The 14,449-nt window shown below is 38.1% G+C and overlaps 1 protein-coding gene across 1 annotated transcript; it reads right to left on the bottom strand.

Moving 5' to 3' along the window:
* Positions 1–4,684: 4,684 nt before the first annotated feature.
* LOC113572404 (single-strand selective monofunctional uracil DNA glycosylase) lies at positions 4,685–14,150 on the bottom strand. The gene is made up of 3 exons (XM_027001923.2): positions 14,103–14,150; positions 6,985–7,303; positions 4,685–6,582 (listed from the first exon to the last, which is right to left on the bottom strand). The coding sequence occupies exons 1-3, from the start codon at positions 14,126–14,128 to the stop codon at positions 6,055–6,057; spliced, it is 873 nt and encodes a 290-aa protein (XP_026857724.2). The 5' UTR covers positions 14,129–14,150; the 3' UTR covers positions 4,685–6,054.
* Positions 14,151–14,449: the final 299 nt, after the last annotated feature.

The following is a 14,449-nucleotide window of genomic DNA, read 5'->3' as shown; positions in this document are numbered from 1 at the left end:
AATCATTCACACAAGCAGTTGCACTAGGCAGGAACTGCCAAGCCAAGGCAAAAGAAGAAATGTTCAAGCAATGAGATATCTGAATTAGACACGTGCACGCGCACGTACACACACATTTATTCACACTCACTCACTCTATCTCGCTACATAAACAGTCCATGGATATTCAGGCCATACACAAGTTACTTTTCAGCTTCACTCATATATCTACAATTTTTAAAGATGTGCGAAGTCATGATAAAGAAGGAGGTATAAAAGTGAACAATCAATATAAAGTTCAATGTATTTTTAAAATGAGTGACAGGGTGATAAATCCTATAGTCTGATTGGAAAGTGTGGCCTATAAGTGACCTTTACTGACCTTGAATAACCTCAGGCTTCATGCCAAGTTAGGTATTTCTAACATTCAAAATTCAAGATTCTTTACTCTCATTCATCAGCACACAAGTGTACAGAAGTCTCAGTGGTTCTGTGTAAGCATGTAATAAGAATTTAGTAAATAAATAATATGTATAATATGTACAGACTTAAATATAGGGGAAAAGGTACGAATAATATAATATTGGTATATAGAAACTAAACAAGTATTTAAATGTAAGTAAATAGAAGTAAAAGTGGTTAATGTTAGAATGTAATGTCAAATTGATACTTAAAACAGTAAACTGAGCAAAATGACATTGTAAACATATCTTAACTAATGTGCCAAGTTTGTGCGGAGTAGTAGTACTGGAACAGGTTATGGTGTTGGCAAGACAGATAGCTTGTGGATAAAAACTGTTCCTGCTAGTGTGTGTTTTAATGTTGTAAAGCCTTGTCCTTGAAAAGAAAAAACAGTGTATAAGCAGGGTGAGAGGGGTCCTTCATGATGACACATTCTTTTGACACCTTTTGACATGCAGTAGATGTTCCTTAAGATACAGTACAGGAACATTAAAGTTCTGACTGGTGTCTAGATTAGTTGGGATGCTTTTGATGTGGGTCATGACAGTTCAAAGCACTTCATTGTTGTTGATGAAAGGTATAGGAGGAAAGTTATAGGAGGAAATATTGTTATAAAAACCGCTATATGGAAACAAAATATAAAAACAAAGATTACGAATGTTACAAATCATCCTTGGTCCACATTCCTTAACATCTTTAGTTCTCAGGTATTGTAGAGTGCACTACCTGCACACTAAAGAACAGATTGTGCAAAGTGGATCAAAAAATGGGAAATAAATGGATTGACTTGTGTTGTTGCCAATAATCCTCTGTAAAATATGTATGACTCCAAACGTAAGAACAAAAATAGCCCCATATGAAGTTTTGATGGGAAGGTCATTTCCCACCCTGTGGGAAACCAGGCTCAATGCTAGCTGGTGATTCAGTCATCTCTGATTCTACTGCCATACTCATTGAAAAACTCACCAGTGCTCAAGATAATGTTGCCTCTTGTCTTCCTTTAACAACAGGTCAACCAACTCACTAGTATAAGCCTGGAGACAATCACACATTTGCTTCCTAGGACATTCAACGAGATTTGCCGCCATTTAGAAGTGTTGTTAGGTGTTTTTTCTTTTTTTCTCTCTCCCTCCCCCCCATTCTATTCTGATATTAGGTTAACTGGGCACTGCCCAAGAGCCGTTGGTTTGGCAGACCTGTCAATACTGAGGACCATCGACCTCTAAGACCATCTCCACTCACCAGCATGCCTTGGTGTGATCAGTCCAGCATATCTACTCCTGTCTGTCCCACCAGAAAATGGCGGTGATGGTGGCAATCCTGATGTTCTTCTAAGACCTATGACCTTCTCTCTCACACACACACACACACACACAGACACACAGACACACACACACACACACACACACACAGACACACACACACACACACTGCTTTCCCCTTCCCACACCACTTCCCTTTTTCTCACAAACACCTCAACCCTTCAAATACCTTCCCTCTGCTGGTAATAATCTAGAGCTTGTCTGAATCCAACTGACTCTGGTCTCTTGATTTGGGCTTGCTTTCTGAGCTCAAAGAGGACTGGACAGACAGGGGTCTGCTGCACTTAGACTGAACAACAAACTAAAGAACCTTACATCAAGAGAACTTGATGCTGAAGCTGTTTCTTGACACTGACCAAGAAATTAAACAACACAGATCCCTGTCTGAACAATTTATAAAAAGAAAAGCTCAAAAGACAACTTGGATCAGAAGCAAATGTCTTACATGAAAACAATATGCTAAAGATTTCTATAGGCCTACCAGTGTTCAAGACTAGCTGAGGTATATTGGCTTTGAAGCCCTGATCAAAGGCAGGACATAACCTTGTTGAGTAATTACAACATTTCTGCATAATTCCCCAACCAAATCATGGCTAATGACTTCTCATTCCACAGAGTAAAATGAAGACAGAGGCTCTTAGCAGAGACACTAACTAAACCAATAAATAGGTCACTAATAAGAACAGAAGGGAAAGACCATAGAAAGAGCAGAGGGCTGGTGATTAGTGTTGTGCACAGGGACAGCTTGGGCCAATAATCTGTCTCATTTTTGGCCAGGCTGTGACATGGTAAAAACAAGAATGGGCCAGGGTAGATGGATTTGCTCACCACCCCCACCCCAAACTGTATCAATCTGAATTAATGTGCATCTGAGTACTCTGATTGCAGTCACGTCTGCATGACCTGAGTGTGCAACTATTTGTATTTATGATGAATGGGGATGCACCACATTTGTCTGAAGGACTACACATGTCTGATAGGTGCAATCCATAGGTGTGCACTGAGTGTATCTTCCTACTCTTTGTGGGTGAGCAGTGATGGGTGGCAATATATTCTCTATACAGCAATATTATACAGCAGAACAAAAGAGTCAAATAAGAATTAGCCTAACTTAGCCTAATTAGCCTAACAGCTCTTTTTATAAGAAAACACTTAAGGAAATTACACACACACACACACACACACACACACACACACACTTGCCTAATGCATGTCCTAATGAGGACATTTATATTTAAGGCAAAAAAAAAATTACTTTTCTTTTTACTTTCCATTAAAAACATGTCTATGAACATGTTAAAATGAAATAGTACACAAAGATAGAATGGAACATTTTGATGTAGACTTTGTAATTATATATTAAGAATATGAAACAAACTCTCAGTAAAATGGTTGCTTTAAAATGGGTGCTTCGGTTTTTTGTTTTGTTACCCCATATTAGAGACCTTTACTCATGGCTTTACTTTCTTGACCTCTCTTTTCTTATTCTATTACTTTAACCTCCTTGCACTTGCTTCTCCACCTCTTCTCCCCCGAACATCCCAGAATAGCAAAGGATGCCTTCATACCATCCTATGTGTCCTCACCACCCCATCCCTATTTAAGTCTCTCTTTTCCCATCCCCTTTTCGCTTCTCTCCATCCACCTCATCTGTCTGTTGCTTAGATATCCACGCCTTTTCATCTCTTTACTTGTCTTTCTGGTTGCCCCCTCCATGCTCTAATTCTGCTTTAATAACCTATACGTCCATTCATCGTGGTATTGATGACTCTGCCAAGAATCAGCCATCTAACGCAGGCTCGTAATACACCCCACCCATTTCTTCACCTCATGTGCTGTTTTTGGGTCATTGGGAGGTTACCTTACCATAAATACACAAAACTGGTGTAACTAGTACTGTTGGAGTGAGCTTGGACAAGAAATATAGTGCAAATTTCAGGGCAGTTTCTAGCACCATCTTGGGTTGCCAAATCTAACAAACCTCCCAAATATAAGAAAAATAGACATTGCTAAAGCCAGGTTTGATAAGCACAGGTGCTAGCAGGTGAGGAACAAGTAACCAAGCTCAAAATCAAATGCATTCCATCAACATACATTACATACAAGATCGCTGACAATGTTTGTCTGTGCTTCAGAGTAAATCACACTTGCAACTAACAAGTCTCATACATCTAAATAATGATGTGATCTAATTAATAATAATGTATTTGGTATATTAGTTTGACTGAAAAAGGGAGAATGTGCTCATGTTTGTATGTGTATTGAAACCACTGACAGACAGAAATGGAGAGCGAAGGAGGACATTTATGTAAGTCACTTAACGTGTGTTGTTGACCTAGATAGGTCTTCTGTATATGACTGAGAGGTTAAATTGCATGAGAGACTTACACAGTACATATAAGAAGTTACACGTTAGAACAAAGAATACTAAACAGCAGAAAGACCTTGAAAAAAATGACTGCATACACAGGTAAAGAACCAGGCACATTCACATATGTGTGTGCGCATGCTTGAACCAGTTGGGGAAAGCACACACTTGTACATCACACTTGTTCATCACCCTCTTAGCTAGCCCTCAGTTCAACAGGGAAGAAAACTTTACCACTCTATCCATCTGCATGACACAGTGAGCATAATTCAAAGATTAATAGATTCAAGCGAAAATAAAACAAACAGCAAAATACTAACTTTTTATTTGCCTGCAAAAGGGGAAATCAGGAAATAGTATCCCAGCATTCCAACATCCAATGTAAGATAATAGACACTGTTTGTTCAGAATGATAACCCCATTAAGGACTAGAATTTTCAGGATTAGAATTTATGGCACAACTGTGAGGAAAATGTTTTTCTTTTTTTCTTGATAACTGTTTTAAGTCCTTGAAACAACTATTTGATCTAAATTGAAAAGTGCAAGAAAAAGATACAGTAGACCATAGTATTTTATTGAAAGCATTACTTTACATTGTTTCGTATGTTCAAGCAGAATTGGTTCTATATAGACAAAGTGTTATGATTATTTTTCAAACAAACAAACATTTTGATATTTTGACATTTTCTATATACTTTTCCCTCTGTAACTGTTGTTGCAAAAAAGCAACAACTTTTGCATATTTGTGTTCACTTTGTTGATGTATAACATATAAATAAAAACAAATTAAAAGTGATCTACACAGCCAAAAAAAGGATTAGAGTAATGTCACTTTGTGATTTTCAGTTGGTTACACACCCAAACTAATTCAAATTAAAAGTGTTGTGAGGTGTTTTTCTACGGGAAGGCTTGGATGGTCACATTATATTACACACAATATTTGTGCATATGTAACACTACTGATTAAACTCATAGGTTAATTTAGAATCCTTCAGAGGCTGAAATGTATGTTGTGGCAGGGTTAGTCCTGGTACCAAATGCCTTGAGAAATAGAAGTTTCTTGGTTACCATCATTTGTCAATGATCAAATAAGCCCCAGCAGCATGTTGTGTTAGCTATCTAGGTAAGCTCTTAGTAATCAGTGTGAAACAATGATGCCTATTTAAATACATTTTACAATGATGGATATGTAGGAATGAAGTTGGGTATGTTCATTCTGATGTACTTCAGAATCATTTTATTAGAGCCAGATAATAACTGCCTTTATTCATTGCCTTTGTTCAAGGATGCAGATTTCTAAAAGCAGAGTAGAGTCTTGGGGTTCAGAAATATATCCATTTACAAACATCAATGTTCCTAACGTTAAGATGGAATGTATGAAATTACTATCTTGAAGGGTTGTTGAATTATTACGGCACTATTCTTACAATGCATTTCATTGTATAACCAGAATTACTAAAGGAATCTTGCGATACCCTTTCCTACCTGACTCATCTAGTTCCAAAACATCAACATGCATTTGAAAAGGCCAACCCAGATGTGGACCTAATATTTAAGGAACCCAGAGAACTCATTTAAATGAAAGCTATTATGATTTAATTATTCTAATTATTGTAATAAGCCTATAATTATTAGTATGGAAAAAAAGCCTGAAGAATCATGATGTACTAGTAAATGTATAGAGGTACATTTAGAAGTTGTGAAAGAGAGACTTTCTTTTTATATATAAAAACACAAAAACTTAATATACAATTAATTCCAGTGTGTGTGTGTGTGTGTGTGTGTGTGTGTGTGTGTGTTTATAAAAGAAAGGTTTAGAGTGTGCCTCCATTCTTTCAAATTTCCTGCATACAGGGTAATAATGGTTGTCTCCAAAAGCACCTTAGAAGTGAATATTCAAAGTTCAGAATCGGGTAGAATCAGTCACTTGGTGAGCATACTCAACACCCCTAATTCCTCTAACTTGGTTCTGACCACACTTGCCCAGCCCTTATTGGCAAGTGGGTTTCTTGGGGAAGGGTGCATAATCCCCTCCACCCTAATGGAGAAGCCTGCCTCAGAGAGAGCCCGACGAGCACGCTGTTCTGCAACTTTGCCTACTCCGATTACCAGTGAGACTCCCAGGGCAGTGACAACCTGGCAAAGGGTGGTGTCACAGTGTGAGAGAAGAGTGTCGCGTTCTGCTGCTGGCAGTTCAGGTGGTGTGAGGTTCTTCCCAGACTCTCCCATGAAGACCAGTGGGCAGAGGTTGTGCACAAAACAGTGTCGGAAGAAGTTTCCAGGTTCACCACAGAGCTCTTGGAAAAAGCCCCAGAAACGTGCCCCACTCACTTCACTTTGAGTACAGGCCAAGCCCGTGATCCGACGCTTGGGGTGCTCGACTGCCGGCCGACCCACCTCCCCTGTGATCTTCAGCCAATCGCGGACGAATTTTACCTCACCAAATGGAACCTTGGAGAATGGAGACAGAAAAATTGTATAATTCAGATGACTGTTGTACTGCAGTATTCCAACCCACTAAACCAGCTTGAATAGTCAATTTTTCTTATAACGTTTTTCCTGATTTACTGATACCTAATTGCAACTGTTTTTCTTCTTTGCCTTTCTGCAGTTTCAACTTTTAGTGGTATCCAGTCAGCTGAGTCACTATTAGTATAAAGTGTAAAATTGAATACCTGAGACAAAGGGCATATGAGCTGTTATTTAATTAAGATGCAATGTTACGGCCTGATTTAGCTTTTATTCAATGACTGTTTCAACTCTGATTTGAGTTGAACTCACATTAAATACTGTCCGTCCCCACCATCATAAAGAACAGTTTGTGATTCAGTAAGAGTGGGAGAGTTCTCTTACCCCCGTCTGTGCCATTCCGAAAGGCCCCGGATTCATTCCCAGGAAGAGGACATTCTGGCCGCCATGGCAATATGTCTCCACATAGCAGCGATGCGTATTCCAGGCGTAATCGAGTGGGTCATAGATATAACGCACTGTCTCACCAAAGGTGAGCATCCGCAGACGGGCGCTGAGGTCCAGCTCTGCCTGGAGAAAGCGGGTGGCTGCGGTGGAGTTCGGGCAAAAGCAGGAAGGTGCTGGGGTCCAGTTAGGGTCAAGCCTGATGTCTGCCTCCTGGTGTTTCCCTTCCTGCCCTGCATCTCCATTATCCAGCTGACTGCTGTATAGACATTATTGGCATTTGATATGTTATTGACTATTCTAAGATTCTGTAAAACATGGCAAATAAACACTAGTGCTCCTTGCATCGAAAATATAGATAGCAAATATTTACATAAGGATTTACAAGCACAAATTTGATATTCTTTATTCTCAATGCAGTTTGATAATGATCTATTCAGACTATACTGAAAAAAAATGAATCATGTAGTAATTAAACAATATTTACCTAGAGCACAAAAATTGGAGAGAAATATAACTGATTCAACATTGAAAAGTCCTATTGAGGGCTACCACATGTGCACACATCACTTGTATAGTAAAGTAGATTTTCAATAGGTTTTGTAACATTTGTTTTTTTTTTTATAATTCGGTCTTCTTTTTGGGACCGCTTTCCTTTCATGTTGACATTTGATTTCTAGTCACCATACGCTGTGTTTCTATTTTTGCATTGCTGACCATCCTTTACAGGCCCCACCTTCTCACATGCCAGAATTGGCTGATCATGTATACATCTACATACAACCACTGGTCAGACTGCCTGCCAGTGTAGCTGCTTCACAGAAGTGTATGGCCAGAGAGGATGCATGTTTACAAGTTTACCTTCAATATGATTTTTTGTATGATGCTTGACCAAGGCCTAGAAATGCCCACATGCAGTGAAGTATACAAAGGATGGCTCGGAACAGAGATGCATCATCAGCAGGGTGTGTGTGTGTGTGCGCGGGCATTACACACCTACCATGGTTTCAACCTCAAAGGTAGTTCAGTGCAGTTTAGTGGCTAACATGTAAATGAAGCTTATATTATTCATCTTGGGTAAATTACATAGGTCACATGTACATTCCTAAATTAAAATTCCCATTGTATTTGATAGAAATGGAGCAAATGCAAGCTTTTACTCACTGTAGAACCCAGTCATAAAATGTAGGAGCAATGATTTGACATCAGTACAGGGCAAGGAGTTCCCATGCCTTCCCATGCAGACTGAGGAAAAGCATCGGAAAGGTACTGTGTTCTTTGTGCAGAGAGGCAGCATTAGCCCAAAGCAGTAAACCAGTTATAAAACAATTGTCCCGAACAGGACACCACTTAAGGTGCTTTCCCTACCAGTGTGTTTATGACCTTGCTTGACGTGGTGGTCTGGAACAGACTGGTATGTGCTCTCTGCAGACTCTTCAATGGAAAAGTATTCAAAGGAAAAAGACACTTTCATAGGAAACACAATTTCTTTAACAATGAAATGGAAATTCCAAAACGCATTCATACCATCCTGTGGTATGTCATATGTTGTTTGTGTAATGATATGTTGTATGAAAGTGCAATCCATTATTTTTCCTTTACAATAGTCAGTATGAGAGCTATTGAAGGCATGGACGATAGTTTCAGCATCTTTCAAGTCGAGAAATGAGTGACAAGGGGCAACGAGAGGTATAATATGAGGTATATTTCAAAGTGTCAAGACAAAAAGAACACCAAGACTCCTAACAAGCTATACAGGTTTGAAAGCTGCACCACTGATGATGATAGAGAGACTGGACAGTGTGGATATTTAGGGATTAGGACCTAGCAATTCTTCTGCTTTACATCCAATACAAACTTTAATTCAGGAATGCATGCAATCAATGTCTATGTCAAAGGAATGATAGGAGTCTCACTGTTGGGAACAATGGTCGGAATTATCTCTTAGATACAGCTGTCATCTGTATAAGAATGAAACTTCTGACCATGATTACAGATCATTTGTCTCAGGGTTAGTATGTATATATTAAAGAGGAGGAGATTGAGAACTAATCCTTGAGATCCATGAGTGACTGAGGCAGTTGATTTATATTTCCATATGGTGATGGACTGTGTTCTGTGATAGACATGTGATCTGAACCATTCTAGAGCTATGCCAAAAATAAATGTAGAGGATTTACAGTATCAAAAGATACAGCGAGCTCAAGAGAAGAATACCCGGTGAACCATCATCAGCAGAAACCAAAAGGTAATAGTCCACCCTCAAGAGCCCATTGCTATGGCCCACCACTCTTTTCATCACTTTAACGATCAGAGATTGGAGATTGGTCTATACTGGGTCAGTGAAGTGGACTGGGCCAGCTAGGACAGATGATACACCAAAGTCTCAAGTGCAGAAAAAATACAGAATCAGAAAAAGACATGAAATGAGCAAAAAATGTTGGTTGATTGAGGGTTAATTAGCTGTGGAGGCATTCTTAGGGGTATTTTCCTGATGGCATTGTTTTTGAAGGGAATTTGGGTGTGGGACTTAATTTTGGTTGGGGGTAATTAGCTGTGCCATAGGTAAGGGTGAGGTGTAATTTATCTAGCAGTTTAACTGTGGTTGAAGGATGTTAGGTTGATGGGATATTTGGCTGACAGGGATCATTTTATTTGGGTATGTAGCCTTGGTAGTTGACTTTGAGAGATATTTGCCTGATTGGGGTAGATACTGTTGAAGGTCACTTGGCTATTCATGGGTATTTTGGCTGATGGGCGATTGGCTGTGGGATAGCTGAAATTCAGGGGTTATTTAGCTGTTGTCATAGTTGTGGTTGAGGGCTACTGGGCTGATGGGGGCAGTTGAAGGGTGACTTATCATAGAGGGGTATTTTGGTTGAGGCTAATTAATTGTGGGGTAGGTGAGTCTGAAGGTTTATTTAGATGTGGGTAGTTGTGATTTAACACTATTTGGCTGATTGGGCAGCTGTCATTGAGGGGTAAATTGCAAGTTATTAGATGGATTACATGGGTGGGGGTTTCAATAGTTTGTTGCTTGTTTCTTTGCTCTCTTGATTCTCTCTGCTTATGCTTCCTGTTTCTTCTCTTTTTACTCTGTTCTTCATTCAAATAATTAATTTGTTTTATTTTTCCTCCCTCAATTTTTCCTTACCCTGTTTCAACATTTTTCTTTCCTGTCTTAGAAATGCCTTTTAGTTCTAGTTGTGTACTAATTTTCTCTGTATGCTTTATTGTTCTGTTCCTCTTCCTACACTCCTCCAGCAAAAGACCAAGCCATGCTGCACACAATGCAATAAAAAGTAAGAAGAACAGAGCTCTGCTTTGATGTTTCTCTTTTATGATAATAGCCTATACTATTCTAGAGGGGAGCTAATCTGTTTCCTCAACCTATTTCCTTGAGCCCTATGTTCCCTTAGCCTTATGTTCCTTCATGTCTATGTTCCCTCAACCCTAACCATACCCATAAACCTAACCCCTTACTCCAACCTAAACCTATCTCCAACCCCTAAATGTGTTGGAGCTAATTACGAGCTATAAAGGCTATATATGCTGTCATGTTGTATTTTGTATGTCTATATTATTAGAAATAGTAAATATATTACTATATTTAATATCATTAAACTAACTCATTTGACTCTGTCAGGCAACTAACAATACCGTCAGACAGAAAATCTGACAGAGTTCACAAAATAAGCATTATTTTCACAAAACAAAGAGAGTTACATAGTTGCCATTTGTTTTATTTCCATTGATGCCTACTTAATAAGAATAAGTTATCTAAAATTTTCAAATACTTCCTCAGAAATGTGAAGACACCATTGACATATCATGGTTGTGACATAGAAGATATTACCATTAACATTTAAAATATTAAAAAACTTCTGCATCTTCTGCAGAGGTGAAATGTGGATATTGTATTACATTTTAATAAATGATGATGTTGACAAAAAATGGGGTACACTAGTGTTGTCAGGATAGCAAAATTTGTTTTGATACCGATACCAAAAAACGAGATCTTCAAGGTACTCAGCTAGTAATCAATGACTTATGCCAATAGCTGCATTTATAATCAGCCCTTTAATGAGCCTGCAGGATCTCACTTCTATCACTGATTTTAGTTTTTTCCTCTGGATAATGCTCTCCCAAGTGGCTTATGGAGACCAAGTAATTGTTCGGTGACTTCACCAGCACTTTGGAAAGGTCTCTTGCAGATGTATGTGCTAGGATACTAATTATTGCTAGTAGCAGCAGTCAAAAAATTCCAATGTGAGGCAACATCTGCCTCAAGAATCATAAATATTTGTATCTGGACAGGACTAAAAAGATCAGATAAGAGCAGAGTTAGAAGAAAAACATTACAAAATCCAGCTTGTAATTTTCTCAGGGAAGGAGGGAGAAAACACTGATGTGACAGATCAACACAAAAATAAAATCAAAGAGGAGCACCTGTAAAAGAAGAAATGACCTCAGGAACCCATGCAAATTTAATCACGTCCAAATTAGGCTAGGAACAACACTCTCAGCACTACACAAATATGTAGGTTACATATGAATATGTATATTTCTGCTGCAGAGAGTTTTCAATCACTCTGTATTTATTTTATGGACATAACAGAGGACTGAACTAGTCAACTACCACCTGTCAGTATTCCTTGAAAATGTCAGGATGTTTATCAAACAGTTAAAGTTTGACGTGTTGCCTCCCTTTGTAAGACATACTTTAAAACATTTTCACATCAGTGCTTCTGTGTTTAGGGGGTTTGCCTATTTGTTCACATTTAAGTAAAAATATCTCTGTATTCCACTTCATGTCTCCACTTTGTCATTGAGTTCAGGTATTGCTGAAGCTGCTGCCATCTCCTAAAGTCTAGTCTCTGAGCAAAACGAACACTCTTTCTGGTACACTGTCTCTACAATTGCTCTCAACTCACTTTATATTTAGAGCAGCTCATTGTGCTTTAGGGGACAGATGCCTATTACCCAGAACAAATATCCATTTGCATAAAACAATATAGATTTAAAGGCAAAATGCTGGTATAATACAGTTTTCAAGCACCGTGGTACCTTTTCATTACCGGTATACTGTGCAACACTCTGGGACACAACTTTGAAAGCTTATAAAAACACAAATGCCATGTGTTTAAATGTTGCTTTTGATGAAAACATCTGTTTTCAATAATTTGTAAAACACATAAATGCATTTTATAACGTATGAATGTTTGAACCCTTCTTGGTATACATACTGTTTTAGTTGTAGGGAGAAGTCATTCGGTGCCAAAAATTTGATATAATAATGACTAGGCCTAAATAAAATTGAGGAGGATAATTGTGTTGAAAACATTCCATTAATTTATCCTTCATAACAATTACAAATAAAAATATGTTAATCACTATATGTGATAACAGTTATAATTACTGGGCATGTTTTGGGCCAAGAATCAGTGTATAGGGCACAGTTATAGGACAGTTAAATTAAAACATTTATCTTTTTTATACTCTAGGAGTTTAAATTAAAACCAATGTTTTATTATTTGCACACCTTGTTTTTATGTTTGTAATAATTATTCATTTTGTGTTCTGGTTTCTGACAAACCCCTGTTTAGGTCTAAAAAAAGTATTGGACCAAATGTTGAACCTGGAATATATAACTATGTTATTCTTGCAATGTCTTTTGAATGAGCATGTACAAAGTATCATGAACATTTCAGGTGAAGTGTACTGCCACTTCTGCTCTTTTTAGGGCTTTGAAAAGGCTCTATTTAAATAAAACAAGCAAATCAAATGCTTAAAGAAGTACTCTTCCCAAAAGGGCTTATTCTGTTGCATTGCCACTGCATACTTAGGTTTCAGTGTCTCCTGGAATTCATGGCTAGTTCACAAATTGCTGGGGTATGGGTGACATGGAAACCACCCAGCACAGATGAGAAAGGTTTACACTACATGGCTAGTCATATATATATCAATCTCTTTTGGAGCAAAATATCTCTAAAACTTAGATTTTCATTTTGCAATTCCAACATAGTTGCTGTTGTTTTTTGGGGTTCTGGCCACTGAAAACTTTAAACTACCTCCTTGCCACAATTGCAGTTCACCCTTAATTGAATTGTGAACAACAAAACCCAAAGCTCACATTGTTCTTTTTGGGCTAGTGTGTAATTAGATTAATAAGGTTTACTTATAACTTACTAACTTTAATATTTTTTGTTGGTGGTGTTTTGACACATGCATTCTACATTGAAAGAGCTATGAGGAATAGTTGTAAGCAGTTGTAGGCAGACCTCATCATTGCTTTACAATTGGGCCAGGATGTATTGTTATTGAACTGAACCAACCAACAACATACAAAGAATTAACTCTCACTCTCTGAGGGAAAACAGCATTTATTTGGGGAAAATCCAATTGTTTAGAGTTACATAATAAAATAAATCTAGGTAATTGTTTAGAGCTAATATAATTACTCTGTCAGTTACAATGACAAGCTGATAGTCTCTTTAAACGTTCAAGAAGTATCATAGCTAGAGAGAAACGTCTTCACGGTGACAGATGTGTAGAAGCAGAGCTGCACATCTGTTCTAAATAAAATGCCATCGAATGAACGATGTTGGTGGTCAAGACCATTCAGATATTCAGATTCATTCCATTCACTCTGTTCTATTGAAGAGGGGTGAATACCGACGTCTTTTGCCACTCAATGACAGAATGGAATGCAAAACATTTTAGTAGACGAAGACGTTTTCTGAGTAATATCACAATATATAGCATTCCAAAAATTTTTTCCAAACGTCTAGCAAACTGTTCCAGTAAGGTAGCTAGGTTAGCTAGCCAACTTAATAAAATAAGTCCAATTTACGCGAAGGCTCATTTGGCTACCGTAGATAGCGAGGTAGATAGCGTTAGCTAGCCAGCGAACTAGGTAAACACGGCTCGAAGACGAACAAGAAAAGTAAGGTAAATTACACAAAAGCTATTTAGTTTAAACTTCCATCAGTGACAATATCGGCATGCTTTCACTAAAAGATATATATATATATGTATATATATAAAATACCATTTACCTCGGGACATCATGCAGCTTTATCATTCTCCGATGTAGCTTTCCGGCAACAAAAGGATATTGCACTATATTGCATTGTGGGATATGTAGTCCTATATGAAATACCGACTGCACAGTATGCTGGAAGAGTGGCTGTGACCTTTTTATCAAAAGCTAGTAACAGCATTAGCACATGCAGAGAAATAAAGAGACCATGTGAATCGCAAAATTGTTGTTGAGTAGGTCAAATAAAATAGCTTAGACAAAAGTGTTGTGCAATAAAGGAACCCCTATAACCCCACCTGTGCCCTTTGTTTAACTTCTGCCCTGGATTCTCATGCACAGATGAAACCCATACCCTGCGTCTTT

The sequence above is a fragment of the Electrophorus electricus genome, chromosome 22 (genome assembly GCF_041902795.1).
Source record: "Electrophorus electricus isolate QZ-2024a chromosome 22, ASM4190279v1, whole genome shotgun sequence".
NCBI classification, from domain to species: Eukaryota; Metazoa; Chordata; class Actinopteri; order Gymnotiformes; family Gymnotidae; genus Electrophorus; species Electrophorus electricus.
Note: the sequence above shows the minus strand (reverse complement) of the source record. Positions and strands in the feature narration are given on the sequence as shown.